Here is an 18,115-nt window from a genome sequence, read left to right as displayed (position 1 = left end):
CACAAAGTTTTTCGTTGTAATAAAGAAGTTATTACATCAACCTGTCTATTGCAATATGTAAAATTTATTGAAACGAGATATTTTGTTGCATAAACCTATTGTTTTGGAGTTTATTACAATGGCTTGCAACAACTTTTTTATCGTTGCAAATATCTTATTATAATAGCTTTATAGTTATTGCAACGACTATTCCAATTGTAATAAGCATTTTTTTTCTTGTAATGCTGGGTACTAATAGCTATCAAAGCTTTGAAATTTTAAAAGTAATTAGCAAACATGTGCGTATGGTATATGGGCATCAAGTTTTTTACGACCATCTGAATTTGTTCCTCTTCATTGGGACTTATTATCATTTGGACCAAATTTCCTCTCGATCAACTTAAAAAAAAAAAAAGAAAAAAAAAAGTTTCCCTCAGTTCTTACTTAGTGGTATCCAAATGTCTTCCTCAATACTGAAGTGATACTGTTCAATGAACTCACTGTATAGATGTCTTCCAAATTTTGGGTTCTCGAGTTTTATAATGATAAGAATCACCTGGGTGCAGCTCTAGTTAATATGTTTTTAAACATTTGGAATCTTGGCTTCGTAATTCCTCATCGGTCTCCAAAGATTAAAAGGCCCAAACATACATCTTGAGATGCCCTATGGGACAACCAGTTCCATCAAATTTATCTAGAGATGGCATCTTGAACTTCAGTGGTGCACCGGTTTTTGGAAATAATGAGACAGATTGCAATCCTATTCTGAAGCAACTAGCTAGAAGTCCATCTCATATGGAGATAAAAAAAGAGCCTCTAGTAATCTCATGAGTATTTCTAACCACACTAAAGTCTCCTATTATATAAGCCAAGGCTGACTTTGGATGTTTGAAAATAAATTACCAATTTCTACAAGATCCCTACCTTCCATTCCGTCATTTGAAACACAGATCAATTAACATATGCTGATATGCACCATTACGTGTTTTTATGAAACTAATGGCCTGTTTGGATGGAAGGGGAAGGAGGGGGAGTAGAGTAGAGTTGACTAAAAATAAATTAATTTTGTACTAAATCTACTCTACTCTATTCTACTTCTCTTTCCTCTTCCTCAATTCAAATGGACCATAAATTTACAATGAATGGCCTGGAAGAATGTTGAAAGGATTTGCACATTCACTACATCTCTATCCCACGTAATCTAGAGCTTACTCGAGCCAAGACTAGAAAAATTACATTTATAACTCAATTCAAGAAAAATCATCTCTTATCTTTACTATATTACGCTCTTGATTCAAATTTTCACCAAACGTACGTAATAATGATATTTTAATGTATTTTCAGTTTTTCACCATTGTCTTAAGCCCTTTCTCTTTTGAGGGGGTTATTTAAATCCCCAATGTTCCAAACCAAGAAATTCATTAATAACGAGTTTTTTTAAGAGGGAACTCAGTGCCATACCTCGAAAGTTCACCTTTTCACTCACAATGTCTCTTCTTTTAGTTTATATACTAATACACACATCTTCTTCTTGTTTTTTTTTAGTGCTTCTTTAATTATTTGTTTATGGGCTTCACTCCCATCACCCTCATCATGCTTTTTAACAAGATAAGGGCTGATAACATGAAACCACCATTTTGAGGAGAAATCAACCCAATCTCTTTGTTCTTAATCACGTTCTCTTCCAACCATTAGTGATAGGGATTTTGTCATCAGCTCCAAACTAGTTTACATCATCTTGTTTATTCCAAACCCAAACATTCCTTTCTGGTTTCTTATTTAAATCCTTTAACCTACAATTGTTAGGAGATTGATCAAACACATTACATTTCAAACATTAGAGTGGATCCATATTAGAACTAGATAATATGGCAAGAAGTTCTCTCTCTCTCTGCCCGGTATGAGATGTTAAAAGAATCAGACTATTGAATTATGTTATAGACATCAAATTTTAGCACTAACTTTAATGATCAACACTTGAACCATCTAAAACTTTGTATTCAACAGCTTCTAGAATAAATTATCGGTTTTTAAAATACTGGGTGGGCTACAAACCTAACCTGATCAACTTCTTATCTTTGTCCATCATACACTCTCAGAGACTATCGGGAAAAAAAAAAAAAAAAAATCTTGTAGTATCATACCCTTGCCTTGCATTGAAAATGCATATAAGGGGAATAAAAGCACCATCACCCTTGTAGGAAGCATGACTGTTACCTAGAAGCATCTTAATGAAATCCTCTTGCGTAGCAATGTTGACACTGTTTTGAAGAGAAATAAAATCCCAATAAAAAATGCACATAAATCTCAAAAGAAAAAAAAAATTATCACCTTATAGGCCATCCTTTTCATTTCCAAGCTCAAAGAGATCTATTTGAGAACATCTTCAGTGTACTTGCAACACTGTGTTTTCAAAACATAATTTCACAACTTCATAATTATAACTGAAAATCGTATTTTTTTAATGAGTGTATGTATTATATGCTATTGTGTTGTAACAAAGACTAACCTTTCAAGACTTCTTAATTGTCTAAAAGATACCTCTTTGAGATCTTTGTATATGCATATCTCCCTTGTAGCACTAGTTTTCAATCTTGGACGCTCTTCAAATAATGCCACCAAGAAGAAACTGAAAGTTCTCCAAGGTTTTTGCATTCTCAAAAAAATAATTGCTTGGGATATCTCTATATGCAGATCCTCTATCTAAGATTGTCAATCTTGACAGTCTTCAAGCAATGCGGCCAACATGGAAATGGAAAGAATTTGCAACAACTATGATTCTCCCCTTTATAAATCGGCTTTTCATATGGCAATAACTGAAATATAAAAGTAGCAAGTTGGTTAGCAACATGGAAATGTCAGTAAACACATCGTCTTAGAAACTCAAGAGTTAAGTTTTAGAGTCTCAATAGCATTAAAACAGTCGACTCTAAGCCCAAAAGAGAAGGTGTTGAATAAAAATCAAATTATAATAGCAATGACAATCATTCTTTACCAATGAGGTAATGCCGAGATAAATAGTCCAAAACAGTACATATGAGGATCACCGACGACAAATCACCAACAATGGAAACATCACCACCACTGCGCCTCACATAATTCAAGACAACAACCATGCAGCAATGACAACCTACAAAAAAAGGCAGATCGAGGACAAAAAAGGCAGATTTCGCGACCTCACAACCCGGCTGCAACCTTATAGCGCCAACACTACCCTAGCCCTCGCCACCAAACTGTCAACGACGTAACCTAGTCTTGTCGCTTATGAAGAAAGCTTTAGAGAGAGAGAGAGAGAGAGAGAGAGAGAGAGAGGAGACGAGACAAAAGTAAAACTAATGAATGAGTTTTAAGAAAAGTATAACCGTTGGTATTGATTGAGACGAGACATGGTAAAATAGTATGAGCACCTTTTGGTATTTACCAAATTGTCACTCAAAATTGTTTTTGAGCTTGTAAAAACAATTTGTAGCTGTTCTCAATTTTTAGTTTCCACAATGAATATTGGATTAATTTATCTGATAATGAAAACCGAAAACAGCTTCCAAACAACTACCATCTATGTAGAGCCCAATGGTTTTTAGTATTTGAAACTAATTTTTCTTGTTTTCAAATACGGAAACCAAATAGATTCTTGATTATATCGTAGTACTTAAGATAGGAAAAAGATAAATGATTGATTATATCCGCTTACCTCTGTAAGGGATGGATATTGACGTATTTAATGATGTTGATTAAATTATTAATTCATAAATTTAAGGACGAATAGAATAGATCGTCAAAATTAATTATTAATTGTTATTTGGATGAATAAGATTTGAAATGATGTGATATCATGTGTGTAGATGCATAAAAACTAAATGCATCTTGATTATAATTATCAAAAAAAAAAAAAAAAAAAAATCTCGTTTATAAACAATTAAATTATTATCATTTAACAAAAGGAAAATTAGAAGAATCCAGACTGATATAGAGTTTTGACTTTTGAGTCACTTAATTTGGACATGGTATATCCAAATGCACCTTCAAAAGAGTGAATTCAGGTTGTTCAAGCAGACATGGGCATTTGTATACGTGGTGCTACATGCAAAATCTCTCAAAGATACTTCCAAAGAAATTTCATTTTTCAGCAATCCCAAGTCGGTCGTGTAGGCCCCACTTTTGCATGGCATTGTGTCCACATGGCAAACTTGCATGGCCACGTAAGGAAATATGTACCAGAAACGCTCACTTCCTCTTTTTCTCGATATTTTGGTCCAAATATCATCCACAGATATCTCGTGGTGACGAGCTATTTCTTTTCTTCTTCACTAGACAAAGTACATTATAAATCTATATTATCATGGAGTAAGATTTTCTCACGAAAAAAATTCAGGGAAACCCTAGAAGCTGAGAAAATGAACTTTCCCACTGCTACATAAGAACACTCACTCTTTGCACACTGTCCCATCAATCTCTCTCTCATACAGTCTCTTTCACACTCTCTGAATTCACCATGAGGATGGCTAAAGTCTCTGCTGTGTACAATGAAGGCAGGGGAATCAAGAGAGGCCTAGGAGGAGAAGAAGCAGGCACAGAGAGCTCAAGAATGGCAAGAATGAACGCGAGAGCTCGAAAGACTAGTGGCTGCAGCAGCTACGTTGAGAATGAGGGACCTGTTTCCTTCTCCTCCTCCAATGTCATGGAGGGGGTGATGACAAGAAACATGGTCAGAGAGGCTTTGGTTGGCAAAGAAAGGAGGGAGAGAACAATTTCGGCTGATAATGAGAGGGTGTATCAGGAGAGTGAAGTTGTCGTTGTTGACGATGAAGATGACGTGAAGGAGAAGAAGAAGGTGAAGGGGAAGGAGGTAACTGTAATAAGCGAAGAGCTTGAGGAGGTTAAGGAGGTTAAGGAGGAGATGAAAGAGAGTGAAGCCATTGGAGAAGGTGTTGTGGGAGAGGCTATGGAGGGTGGACGTGGAAAAAAGGTGGTGGATGATGTGTTTGAAATTGGAGGAGTGTCATTGGAGTTGGAGAAGAAGGAAGAGAATTGGAAGATAGCTTATGATGACTGGGGCTGGACATGGAGTTGTGAGGATGAGTCTCGATGGTGGGAGTCAATTTGCTATCCATATTGGGAGACAATGTGTAATGATTTGCTTCCGGCAAAGCCTGATGAAGAGGTTCCTTGGGATGGTGATCTTTGGAATTTCAATGACAACAACGAAATTCCAAAGCCCTGAAGAAAGTTTATATAAATATATGTATGATAGTTTAAGAGTATGTTGGCTTTTTTTGTGCGTTTGTGTGAGTCTGTATGAATCTGAAAGAGAGAGCTGTGAGAGGAGTCAGGTTTGGTCTCTGTAAGAGAGAGCAGTTCTGCATGTAATTGTAATAGAACAAGTTCAAGCATATAAGACTTTCCTGGTTTCTTAATTATTCATTTACTCTATTTGGGTGATCTTAATATGAAATTGCACTGTGATTAGAACCCTTATTTAACTACTATCCCATGTGGTTTTTTGGGTGATAATTTGATAATTGGGGGAGATGGATTTAAACTCTAAATATTTTTGTTGAAAATATTAGGAAGCGCCGATTGAGTTACAATGCTCGTAGCACTTGAATGTGATCTTAAATTTCGCTTAAGATCATTTAGAAAAGTTTTTCAATTAAACTTTGTTGTTGGTTGAGTTTATCTGTCTAAAGAATCAATTACTTCAATGAATAATTCTAATGGAATTATTTGTCATAATAATGCGGATATCATGACTCTTTGTCATATCCTAGTTTTTTATGGTGCACTTTGATGGCATGATTTGGGTATTTAGATTTAGATTTGAGTGATTAAAATTTAAATATTTTGTTTGGATAGTTCAAAAAAGGTTAATGATTTGGATATGACAAATCCACAAAGAATTTTAAATTTAAAATCTTTAAATTTGAAATTACGACTAAAATTAATGGATTTAAAATTGAGGCATTTTAAATTTATTAATTTAAAATCCAACTTCATATCTTAATCTAAGTTTCCATAGGCAGCATTAAGTCATTTCGATTGAAAAGGAGGCCATGACCACACACATGGACCGATCAAGGAAAAGAAATGACAAATAGCATTATTAATTTTGTTTTGTACAGTGTCAGTGCACAGGTTAGGAACGTTATAAAATACATATCCTGCTTTTCTTGTTGGAAGATCCTTCAAAAAATTTTATTTTTTTTCCATGCGTCAAAGTCAAGCTTTGGTATCAATAAGCCTGCCCACTAATTCAAGCTAGGTTTGTCATTTGTCATTCATTTTTATTTAGTTTTTATGGGTTTGATTATGGGTTGCTTTAAATTGTAATTAATATCATTCATTTGGTGCCGGACAAAATACTAAATAACCTTCCATTTAGGAAGTTAATTGAAGTAATATGTTATTAATGAGTTTAAGCTCAAATTCTTGATCACTTAATTGACTAGTTAGAAACCTTTGCAATGCAAGAAAAAGTGTAATAAAATACAATTTTTTTTTTTAGTTTTAGTTTAAATTAATATAAAATTTGATAATTATGATAGTCATTAATAGTCTTTTAATTTTTGTCTAAATTTAAAATTTAATAATTATGATAGTTATTAATATTTTTTTCTAATTTAACAATTATGATAGTTATTTATAGGTAATTATGGTAGTTATTAATAGTTTTTATTTTAACAATGACTAGCTTATAATGGAGGATTTAATATATTAATGTCTGCAAAACTTTTTTGACAGTCACTATAAAATTAATTATAATTCTTCAAAAGCTTATAATATTATCAAATATAATGTTGTCAAAAAATAAAATAAAAAAGGAATCAAAGGTCATTGGATTTATATATGTTATAGATAATATATTTGTTATATAGTATATACCCATAAGTTACAATTCCTCCTGACAATGTTGGCTACAAACTTAATTGGTTATAGTCTAATATATTTTGGACAAAATTTAGTTACAAAATTGGTTGTAACTTAATGCTATAACCTTACTCAATAAAATAAATATTATTACATATTTTGAAAATTTAACCATTTAATTGCATGTTCTTTACGTTTTTAATACATATATCAAATTTTGTGTCAGTCAAATATTATTTACTATATGATCTATGTAGGGTTAAGGGCCCAAATCATATACTGGGCTTTGGGCCTGGGTCGAGAACATGAATGGTCTGAGGAGAAATAAATAGTTATGGGAGATTCCAGTTTAGAGTCTCATAAGTAAGGAAGAAGTGGAAGGTGGTCCAATGAGGAATTTCTCCTAGGGTATGATAAATACAGCTCAAATAATTATTCCAACAATCAGGATGACCTTATAAGAAGCTCCAATGATAGGGACGTGTATTATAAATATACGAGAAGGAGAGGAACCCAAAAATATATAAGGGAAAGCTGCTACCACCGCATTGAATGCACTGCAGCTACTTTTCTGGCCGCATTTATGTGGAGAAGACCCTTGAACAGTACTGCCTTGACTACCACAACTCACAGAAAATCAAAGAGGGTGTCTGATAGGATAGGTACTCAAGTAAGGACTTAAATGATCAACAAGTGTAGGATCAAGATGGTCCAAAGGGAGCTATATAATGTACGAAACCCTCTATGAGGAGGGGATGAAAAAAGAGAAATAGAACACTGTAGCCATCAAAATTATACTTGTAGTCGGTTTAATTGATTTATATGGAAACTTACCTCTTCGAACAGTGAACTCATTCAGATCAGTTCTTCTTGCTTTCGATTGATCATCCTCTAAATCCATACTAGCCGTTGTCCAATTCATTAGGGCCTAGTTCTTTGATCCACTCTCTACAAATTTATTGTACTAGACTCATTGGACCAATATCTCATACATCCTGGGCTTGGATTGCAAAATGTGTCCCTACAATCTATAAGCTTATATTTTATGCATAATTTTAGACTACAAAAACTTATAATTTAAATTGATAGTTTTTAGACCCCTTAAAACACAATTGATTTAACCTAGGTAATTAGCCAAGTTGTTACTTAGTCCAATTTAACAAATCTAGGTTATCACAATCACAAAGATCATATCATGCAAAGTAGCGGAAAGATAAATAACACAAGATATGATCACACAAGAAACCAAACCGGTAAAAATCTGGGGAGGATTTGACTTAGCTATCCTCAAGGTAAATTTGAATCCACTATCTTGAAAAAATCGAAATTCATACAATAAGACTTACAAGCCCCCACGCTCGACTTCTTATTGCTACCAACTAGTAGAACTTACTGACACAACCACATGTAAGCTCCGAATCCATGGACTCCTTCTTTCTTGGATTCACCACCAGATACAAGCACACCCGCTTGTGTTTTCTTTAAACTTAATTCAATGGCTGCAACCGAGTTGATCATCAAGGTGTAGATAATATCTCCTCCTTGAAAACCTTAAGTTTGTGTAAAGGAAAACTCCTCTAGATCTCACAAGAGATTTACACAAACCGCAATATGAGCAACACTAAAACGTGGCTAGAGTTTGCCTTTTATACTTAGGAAAAATTAGAAAACCTTAAAATGTTTTAAACAATTAGGGCTGAGTTGGAAATCTGCAAAAAAAAAATATTCTGCCTGAGCTTTGATCGATTGAGCCTAAGCTTCGATTGATCGAGCCAGGCCGAAATGCATAATGCTTTCTGCATTAGCTCGATTCCAATTTTACATAAAATACACAACTTTGAGCAAGACTAAAATATTTTTAAACACGTTGTTTTGATCATGGTTTGCCAACAATACACATTAGAGTTCTAAATACATAAATACCTAAGTACTTTAGAACCTAACATAAACAATATATTGATGACATAGCTATTGATCTTTAATTTTCTAGAAATTTTGCAAGCATGGAGGATATAAGAAGAAGATATAATACAATGGTAGATTTGTCAAAATTTAACTCCAATAAAAAGATATTGAGTAAGGTTGTAGCCTAAGGCTACAATCAATTTTGTAACTAAATTTTATCCATATATTTTTATTGGATATGAATTCTGACAAATTCACTATTAGATTATATATATTTTATATTATATTCTCCATGTTTGCAAATTTTCAAAAAACCAAAGATTAATAGATATGTCATCAACAAAAATGTTTAAATTTTAATTTTTTTGTAATTTAAAATTATGCATAAAAAATAACTTTATTGGTTAAATAATAAATGGCATTTGATTGACACAAAATTTGATATTTGTGTGGACAAAGTTTGGCTACAAACTTGATTGTAGCCTAAGACTACAACTTCACTAAAAAAAAAAAAATAGTATTTTTATATAATTTGAAAATCTAACCATTAGATAACATGTTCTTTATACTCTTAACATACATATCAAATTTTGTGCTAATTGGATGTTATTAAGTATATGATCCATAAACTTATTATTTATGCATAATTTTAGACTAAAAAAATTGCAATTTAAACAATTGGTTGATAGCATAACTATTAATTTTTTGTCTTCAAAAAATTTTGCAAGCATGAAAGATATAAGAAGAAAATGTAATCCAATAGTGAGTTTGTCAAAAGTAAAATCGAATAAAAAGATATTAAGTGAAGTTGTAACCAAACTTTATCCTATGTATGTTAAGAACATAAATTAAATATAATTTAACGGTTAAATTTTCAAAAGGACAAAGTTTAATTATAAAATTGGTTGTAGTCTAAGGCTAAAACTTTACTCAATAAAATAAACATTACTATATATTTTGATAATCTAGCCGTTGAATTTCATGTTCTTTACACTCTTAATACACATGTAAAATTTTGTGTCAATTGGATATTATTTACTATATCTATACTATCTATAAGATAATTCCCCTCTTTGAATTGGACTTTTATGTAGTTCAAAAACACCCTCATTAATGAAGAATAACTTCTCTTAGAAATAATGTCATAAATGTTAAATAACAAATTTCATTTTAAATTAAAAAAAGATAACTCATAAAATTTAGATTTTTTTTTCCCTTCATGTTCATCTTTTTATTCCCTAAAATATAGCCTTTTCTATTCATTTGTCATCTAATAAAAGTAAAACACCCCAATTTAAAAAAATGAAAAATAAAAAAACTAAGAGAACTCCTAAAATTTAGCCTTCTTTTCCCTCACATTCATCTTATTTTTTCTACCTAAACTTTTCTCTATATCACCACACTACTTTCAAACATATGTTCAAAAAAGAAATTACAGTTAATGCTTACCTCTAAAATTTAGCCTTTTTATTTTTTTGAAAAATAAAGAAAATTTCTAAATTATAATAGATACTGTGGGGACCAGTTAATTAGGAAGTATTGTTAAAAACAGTATTAACTGGGCCTATGGCCCTATTTGAGGACGTTAGACCATCCGAGGGGGCCCAAATAAAGCTATGAGGAGAATAAAATTAAGAGAGGAGTAGAGACAATGTGAGATGGGTCCAATAAGCGTCCGAGGACAAAAGCATTCTCGGTAACGTGTGTCCGAGGTAAATCTGAGTGACATATCATCACAGACTTACTTCAGAGTTACACCACGACTAAGGATGAGACATTTGACTAGGGATAAGAAAAGAAAGGTAAAAAAATATCTTCAAAAACTACTACCTCCGCATTAAATGCCTTTCAACTAACTCTCTAGCCGCATTAATGTGGAAATGATGCCTGAACAGTGATCAAGTAGCCTTACAGCTATTGGTTGATGGTTCTAGGAGGTGTGGATAGGATAGGAAGGCACAACAACAAAATGTATTTTTAGTGACGAAAAAATTCGTCACTAAAAGTCCAGTTTTTCGTCACTAAGGACCTTTAGTGATGAAATTGGACTTTTAGTGACGAAACTCATTTCGTCACTGTAACCCCGTCACTAAAAGTCTTGGTGACGAAAAATTTTGTCACTAAAAGTCTGATTTGACTTTTAAAAAAAAAAACTTTTAGTGACTGAAACGTTTCGTCACTAAATGTTTTTCTCACTAAAAGCACTATTCAGTGATGAAAATATTTCGTCACTAAAAACACTTTAATTTACTATATTTGTGACGAAAAAATTCGTCACTAAAACTTGTTTTCTGTTTTTATTTTTTTGTGACTTTGATATTAACCTGTAACCTGTCATTATATTATTAAAACCTCACATTTGAATAACACATTTATTTCAACAACATATTTATAAAAAAAAATTCATACATTCCACAAGTAAAAAATAAAACAAGTATCCAATTCAAACTCCTTCCATACAATAATTGTTTGCAATACATACAATAACTCTACCTAAACCCTATTTTAAAACTAACGGAAGATATCCCCATATGTCTTCAAGTAATGCTGTACGGCACCGAGATCCCAAGACCCATATGGGCCCTGGGCCTAGGCCGAACGGAACGGCCCCATTGCCCTAACCCCTTCTTGAAACTGCCTTCATGTAAAAACAAGTTTTGGGTCTTGAATCCTGAGAAGTGTTCGACATAAGCTTTCCTGAACAAGCATATGAACTGTGTCCAGGAAAATCATGAAATGCTCGAGACACTGCATTACTGAGCACAATTGACTAAGCTGGAACCAAGTTCCAAGGCCATAATTGTTGCATCCCATTCTCACCTAAACACCCACTTAAAACAGATAATATTGGACCTTCAATAGCACTAGCAGTGGCTGTAATCATAATCTCCCCACTAACCTTAGCTATAAATAGCAGAAGTTTGGGAAGAGGAAGGGGTTTAGGAAAAAGAGAGAAAAACAGTCAAGGAGGAAGAGAGAATGAATATTGCTTTGAGTCTCTCTGCTGAGAACGACTTAGAGTAGGAAATCTTGAAGCCCACTCTACAAATAAATTGTGAGCCCAAGTGAGTTCAAGCCCAACAATCTCACCTCCGGTTCCTACAATTGGCGCCCACCGTGGGGCTCTCCTACGAAACTGTGGTTCAACTGAGACTCAAACAAGGGAAATGTTCGAGGAGCGTTTGGGAGGGCGTGCACCGAGCAGTTTCATAGGATCTTCTCGGGGATCAACATGGAGGGAGAGAAGGCAGAAATGGTAGGAGGATAGGGAGCACCCCAGAGGAGAGGAAAGGTCTGGATTGGGAGAAGGGTCGGATTAGACCCACCGAACAGTTTCGGGTGTCTCGGCGCATAGGCAGTATGATGATAAAGACCGAGAACTAGAGCGGTTGCGCAGATTGGTAGTGGATCTAGAGCTGGAAGCAAAGAGTCGACGCCAAGAAAGGAATCGCAACCTCCGACAAAGAAGAAACTGGGGCGAGAAGGGCTCCAGTCGACCTGGTACGCAACGATTCCAAAACCAATCACGCTTTCAAGAGTCACACTGGCACTCCCGAGAGACACGTCATCACCAGGACCGTTCACGGTCGCATGGATATGATGACCGAGGGTCAGAATCACCGGAGGAACGGCAGCCCCACAATGCTGCCTTGGACACCATGAGTCGAGCCTTACGAATGGCTTTCCGATGAGATTGAACGGGCCCTTATGCCGAGTAGATTTACACGACCGCCCTTCAATTCCTACGATGGGAAGACAGACCCTGTGGAGCATGTCAGTCATTACATCCACATGATGTCCTTGCATGCATACAATGATGCGTTGATGTGTAAGGTATTCCCCTCCAGTCTCGGCTCAACAGCCCTAAGATGGTTCAATGGGTTACGAAAGGGCTCCATTCGTAGCTTCGCTGAGCTGATTCAAGAGTTCGGCAGTAGATTCATGACATGCAGCCGAGTGCCACAACCGGTGGACGCTCTACTTTCCATAAAGATGAGGGTCGGAGAAACCTTTCGGAGTTATGCCAGCCGGTATTGGGAACTCTACAACGAGATTGGTGGAGGAAATGAGAAAATTGCGGCAAGCACCTTCAGGATGGGGCTCCTCGAAGACTTTGAATTACGGGAGTCATTGACGAAAAGACCTCCCAAGAATATGAGGCAACTTATGAGACGCATAGAGGAGTACAAACGCTTGGAGGATGATCGGCTGCAGAACAGGGGGAAAGCTCCGTTACTCGGGAGATCTCGGCAAGGCGTTGTGCCGGCAAGACCTAAAAAGGACTTCAGAATGCAGGAACCAGAGGTGCAAATTGAAGGAGTTAATGTGGCGTTCAAAGAGCCCGTGCACAAAATTTTAGATTGGATCAAGAACGAGTCATTCTTCAGGTGGCCAAACAAAATGGGGGGTGACCCATCTTGGAGGAACCAAAACCTATACTGCACATACCATAGAGACAAAGGGCACACTACCGAGCAGTGTCGGGTACTAAAAGATCACCTCGGGCAGCTAGTAAGGCAGGGTACCTGAAAGAGTTTGTAGTAGACTCCACTGACTGAGAAGTCGGCCAGGGCATCCAACAGAAAAGGAACCCCCTCCCACCACCATTGGGGGTGATTGAAGTCATCCACACTGCACCAAGAGGAACGGCAGCAACAAAAAGGGTATTGACAGTGGCTTGCATGGAAAGAGATTCAGTCGAGAAGAAGAAGAAAGTTGAACGGTTGACCATCTCGTTCGGAGAAGACGATTTGGAAGGGACGGTCCAACCTCATGACGATGCATTGGTGGTAACGGCTCGAATAAGCAGGTTCTTGGTGAAGAGGGTGATGATAGACCAAAGAAGCAGGGTTGACATCATGTACCTAGACCTGTTCGAAGGGCTCGGATTAAAGACCCAGGATTTGGTGAAATATGACACGCCGCTGGTCTCATTTGACGGGAGAGTCGTGATTCCCGAAGGACAAATCTCTCTCCCGGTGGACATGGAAGGCAAGGGAGTTATAGTGACCTTAATAGTAGTCCGATCATTCTCACCATATACCGCAATTCTGGGGAGGTCGTGGATTCACGCAATGAAGGCTGTTCTGTCCACCCTTCACGTGAAAGTAAAATTTCCCACTGAGTATGGAGTCGCCGAGGTGAGAGGGAACCAACAAGTGGTGAGGCAGTGTCTTGTCGCCGCGGTCAGGTGGAAAAGTGAACAGCTCGGACAAGCAGAGCAGACCAAGAAAGAAACTTTATAGCAATTACAGAAACCCCGAGGGGAAACGGGGGCGGACGTGGCCGAGGAGGTATTGAAGGTTAGAATTTTTCCAGATACTGACAGGTATTTCCAAATAGGTACAAGCATGAATGACCGAGAAAAGGTAGAGATGTTGTTGTTCCTTTTGCAGAACGTAGACGTTTTTGCCTAGAGCCCGTATGAAGTGCCTGGCGTAGATCCCGAGTTCATTGTCCACAAACTCAACGTGGACCCATCATTTCCCCCGAAGAAGCAAAAACCGAGAAGAACGTCAAAGGAACATGTCGATGCAGTAAACTTGGAGGTCTAGCAGCTGAAGGAAGCCAGAGTGATAAGAGAAATATTCTTCCCGAGATGGCTAGCAAATACAGTTGTAGTGAAGAAGAAGAACGGTAAATGGAGAGTTTGTGTGGACTTCACAGACTTGAACAAGGCGTGTCCTAAGGATGGGCAACCGTAGACGCCAACTAGTAGACGCCACGTATGGGCAACCGAGTATGAGCTTCCTGGATGCTTTCCAGGGTTACCACCAGATTGCCTTGGCGCCCGAGGATCAAGAAAAGACAGCATTTATCTCCCCGAGTGCAAACTATCACTACGAGGTCATGCCGTTTGGATTGAAGAACGCTGGGGCCACGTATCAGCGAATGATGACGAGAATGTTTCGAGAAAAAATTGGATGCATGGTTGAAGTATACATTGACGACATGGTGGTAAAAAAGCAGAAAAGAGTCACAACATACGGAAGACCTCCGGGGAGTATTCGAGATACTACGGCGGATAAATTGCGCCTGAATGCCGAGAAGTGCACTTTCGGTGTGGGGGCTGGCAAGTTCTTGGGTTATCTGATCTCTACTCGGGGAATAGAGGAAAACCCCGACCAAATAGAGGCCGTGAACTGTCTCAGACCACCAAGCAATCCCAAGGAAGTGCAAGTGCTTACCGGGATGTTAGCCGCCCTAAACCGATTCATCTCCAAATTCGCCGATCATTGCCGGCCATTTTATCAACTTCTGAAGAAGTGGAAGGGGTTTCATTGGGACGAGGGATGTGATGAGGCTTTTCGAGAGCTGAAGGAATACTTGGCAAAGTCGCCAAGGTTGACAGCCCCGGAGCCCGGGGAGGATTTGTTTATGTACCTCTCAGTCACCGACCATGTCATAAGTGCTGTGTTACTAAGGGATCAAGGAGTACAGATGCCAGTGTATTACATAAGCAAAACCTTGGTAGATGCCGAGACAAGGTACCTGCCCCTGGAGAAGTTGGTTTTAGCCCTGGTACACGCTACTAGGAAGTTGCCACATTACTTCCAGGCTCATACGGTGTTCGTCCTCACCGAGTATCCATTGCAGTCACTGTTAAAGAGATCAGACTTCACGGGCCAAATTGCCAAATGGGGGACTCGATTGGGATTGTTTGACATAAGGTACCGACTGAGAAACTCGGTGAAGGGATAGGTTCTTACAGATTTCATCGCAGAATTCACACCTAAAAACGACGGCAAGGTAATCTGTAATGCAGAAATTCGTTCGTGGAAGGTATTTGTAGACGGTGCTTCAAATGCTATGAGGGCCGGGGCTAGTATTGTCATAATCACCCCGGAGGGCATATGATTGGAACACTCCTTCAGATTGGGATTTAAAGCTTCAAACAACGAAGCCGAGTATGAGGCCCTACTGGTCGGTTTGAGGGCCGTATTGCATTTAGGCACAAAAGATGTTGAGATTTATTCAGACTCTCGGCTGGTTGTTTATTAAATCATAGGAAGCTTTGAAGCTCGAGACTCTCGAATGAAAGCTTATCTAAGTGCAGCCAAGCAGATTATCGGTCAATTCGGAACGGTAAAGGTGTCCCAGGTAGGTCGGTCACAAATCAAACACGTCGACTCACTAGCCACGTTAGCTTCATCGGCTACTGAGGATACGCCACGGCTAGTCACAATAGAGCTTATAAGGGAGCCAAGTATCAATGTGAAGAGTATTCAAGACCAAGCCAGAGTGGAGGTTGCAAAGGTAGCGGTGGCCAATTCGTGCTGGATGAACCCGATCATAGATTTCCTTGCCGAGGATAAAGTTCCGAATGATGAAGACGAGGCCAAAAAGATTCGTCGGGTAGCTCCCTGGTACTGGTTGTCTTCGGATCACAAACTGTATCGAAGGTCTTTCGCAGGCCCTTACATTTTGTGCTTACATCCCGAGAAAGTAAGCGAGCTTCTAACCGAGCTACATGAGGGAGTGTGTGGCGGCCATGTTGGGGGACGATCTTTAGTGCATAGAGCGATGACCCAGGGGTTTTGGTGGCCAATGATGCAGAAGGATGCCGCCGAATATGTCCGGAGGTGCGAACAGTGTCAAAAGCACGCCCCTTTGATCCATTAACTAGCAGGTCGTCTGAACCCCGTTAGCAGCCTGTGGCCGTTTGTGTAATGGGGGCTTGACATCCTCGGCCCATTCCCCCGAGCAACAGGAAACCGCTGTTTTGTATTAGTGGCTGTAGATTACTTCACAAAATGGGTAGAAGCCGAGGCCTTGGCCAACATCCGGGATGTTGACGTAAAAAAGTTTGTATGGAAAAACATAGTGACAAGGTTTGGGGTGCCAAATTCGCTAGTAACAGACAATGGGCTACAGTTCGATAGCAAAGCTTTTCAGGCCTTCTGCAACGTTCTCGACATCAGGAACAAGTATTTAACCGCTGCTTATCCCCAAAGCAACGGCCAAGCTAAGGCAGTGAACAAGACGATTTTGAACGGGCTCAAGAGGAGGTTGGACGAGGCAAAAGGAAGATGGGCTGAAGAGCTACCCAATGTATTATGGGCTTACCGTACGACCTTCAGAAGATCCACGGGCGAGACCCCTTTCTCTTTGACACACGGCGCGGAGGCTGTGATACCAACCGAGGTGAGCTTATGCAGTGCACGGGTCGTGGGGTTTGACCCCACCCAGAACGCCGACCTGATGATGGAGCGTTTGGACTGGCTAGAAGAATGCAGGGAGGTTGCAATCATATGACTCGCCGAGTATCAGCAGAAACTAGCCCAAATATACAACCGAGATGTAAAGGGGAAGGAATTCAGTGCCGGAGAATTGGTACTAAGAAAGGTCGTGGGAAACATGTGAGACATAGCTGCAGGGAAGCTTGCTTAAACCTGGGAAGGACCGTATAGAGTTACCGCCATCGCCGATGCAGGGGCCTACTACTTGGAAGACCTTGACTAGAGGCCGCTTCCCAGGCCATGGAATGCCAACAACTTAAAGAAGTTCTACGCGTGACCATCCGTGTAAGCCAAAACTTGTATTTTGCTAAAATCAAAATTATGATGGAGTTGCTTGTATATGCTGTTTTTGATTCCATAATTGCACACCAAGAGAATTGCAAATAAAAAACTCTCTAGGGACAGAAACCTGGCCCTCGGCTCGATTAAAATCGCCGAGCAGGTGGAAACCTTATCACTAAAAACTCTAAGGACAGAAACCTGGCCCTCGGCTCGATTAAAATCACCGAGCAGGTGGAAACCTTATCACTAAAAACTCTAAGGACAGAAACCTGGCCCTCGGCTCGATTAAAATCGCCGAGCAGGTGGAAACCTTATCACTAAAAACTCTAAGGACAGAAACCTGGCCCTCGGCTCGATTAAAATCGCCGAGCAGGTGGAAACAGTATCACTAAAAGCGCTAAGGACAGAAACCTGGCCCTCGGCTCGACTAATTGTCGAGCAAGTGGAAACCTTATCGTCACAAAGGAATAAAAGGGTAAAGGACAAAAACATCATCCTCGGCAGGATCAAAATCGCCGAACATATGGGGACCCTAACCCTTTACAAACATTAAATCCATTGTCACTCTCGGATTATCCAAAGCACCGCGCAATAGGTTTTGGGGTATCATTCCATTTACGGCCAAAACACTGGCATAGTCTAAGCGAAACATACAAATAGATAGAAATTCATTCAATGAATTAAAACCAAAGTTAAAAAAGGAAGCTGTTTACCGATCAAACAAACGAAATAGAGGAAATTGTTCGTTCACCACATCCCGATGACATAGGCAAATAAACCCTTAAGAAAATAAATTGAAAATGCGATAAAAATAGGTGAAAGCATAAAAGAAAAAGAAAAAGAGA

General features: G+C 38.4%; 2 protein-coding genes across 2 annotated transcripts; both read left to right on the top strand.

The window, feature by feature from the left end:
* Positions 1-12,843: 12,843 nt before the first annotated feature.
* On the top strand, positions 12,844-13,278 carry LOC115966223. Its single transcript, XM_031085471.1, has one exon. It carries the CDS (start codon positions 12,844-12,846, stop codon positions 13,276-13,278), a length of 435 nt encoding a protein of 144 aa, XP_030941331.1.
* A 1,320-nt stretch (positions 13,279-14,598) lies between these two features.
* Positions 14,599-17,004, top strand: LOC115966211. The gene is made up of 4 exons (XM_031085462.1): positions 14,599-15,236; positions 15,624-15,676; positions 15,758-16,331; positions 16,632-17,004. The coding sequence occupies exons 1-4, from the start codon at positions 14,599-14,601 to the stop codon at positions 17,002-17,004; spliced, it is 1,638 nt and encodes a 545-aa protein (XP_030941322.1).
* Positions 17,005-18,115: the final 1,111 nt, after the last annotated feature.

This window comes from Quercus lobata, chromosome 2 (genome assembly GCF_001633185.2).
Source record: "Quercus lobata isolate SW786 chromosome 2, ValleyOak3.0 Primary Assembly, whole genome shotgun sequence".
Taxonomy (NCBI): domain Eukaryota; kingdom Viridiplantae; phylum Streptophyta; class Magnoliopsida; order Fagales; family Fagaceae; genus Quercus; species Quercus lobata.
This window is presented reverse-complemented; position numbering and strand designations above follow the sequence as displayed.

Coding starts and splice junctions, on each gene's coding strand:
- LOC115966223 (XM_031085471.1), top strand. CDS start 12,844: ATGGGGCTCCTCGAAGACTTTGAATTACGGGAGTCATTGACGAAAAGA.
- LOC115966211 (XM_031085462.1), top strand. CDS start 14,599: ATGCCGTTTGGATTGAAGAACGCTGGGGCCACGTATCAGCGAATGATG. Junction 15,237..15,623: donor TTGGTAGATGCCGAGACAAG/GTACCTGCCCCT, acceptor ACACTCCTTCAG/ATTGGGATTTAAAGCTTCAA. Junction 15,677..15,757: donor GTATGAGGCCCTACTGGTCG/GTTTGAGGGCCG, acceptor ATTAAATCATAG/GAAGCTTTGAAGCTCGAGAC.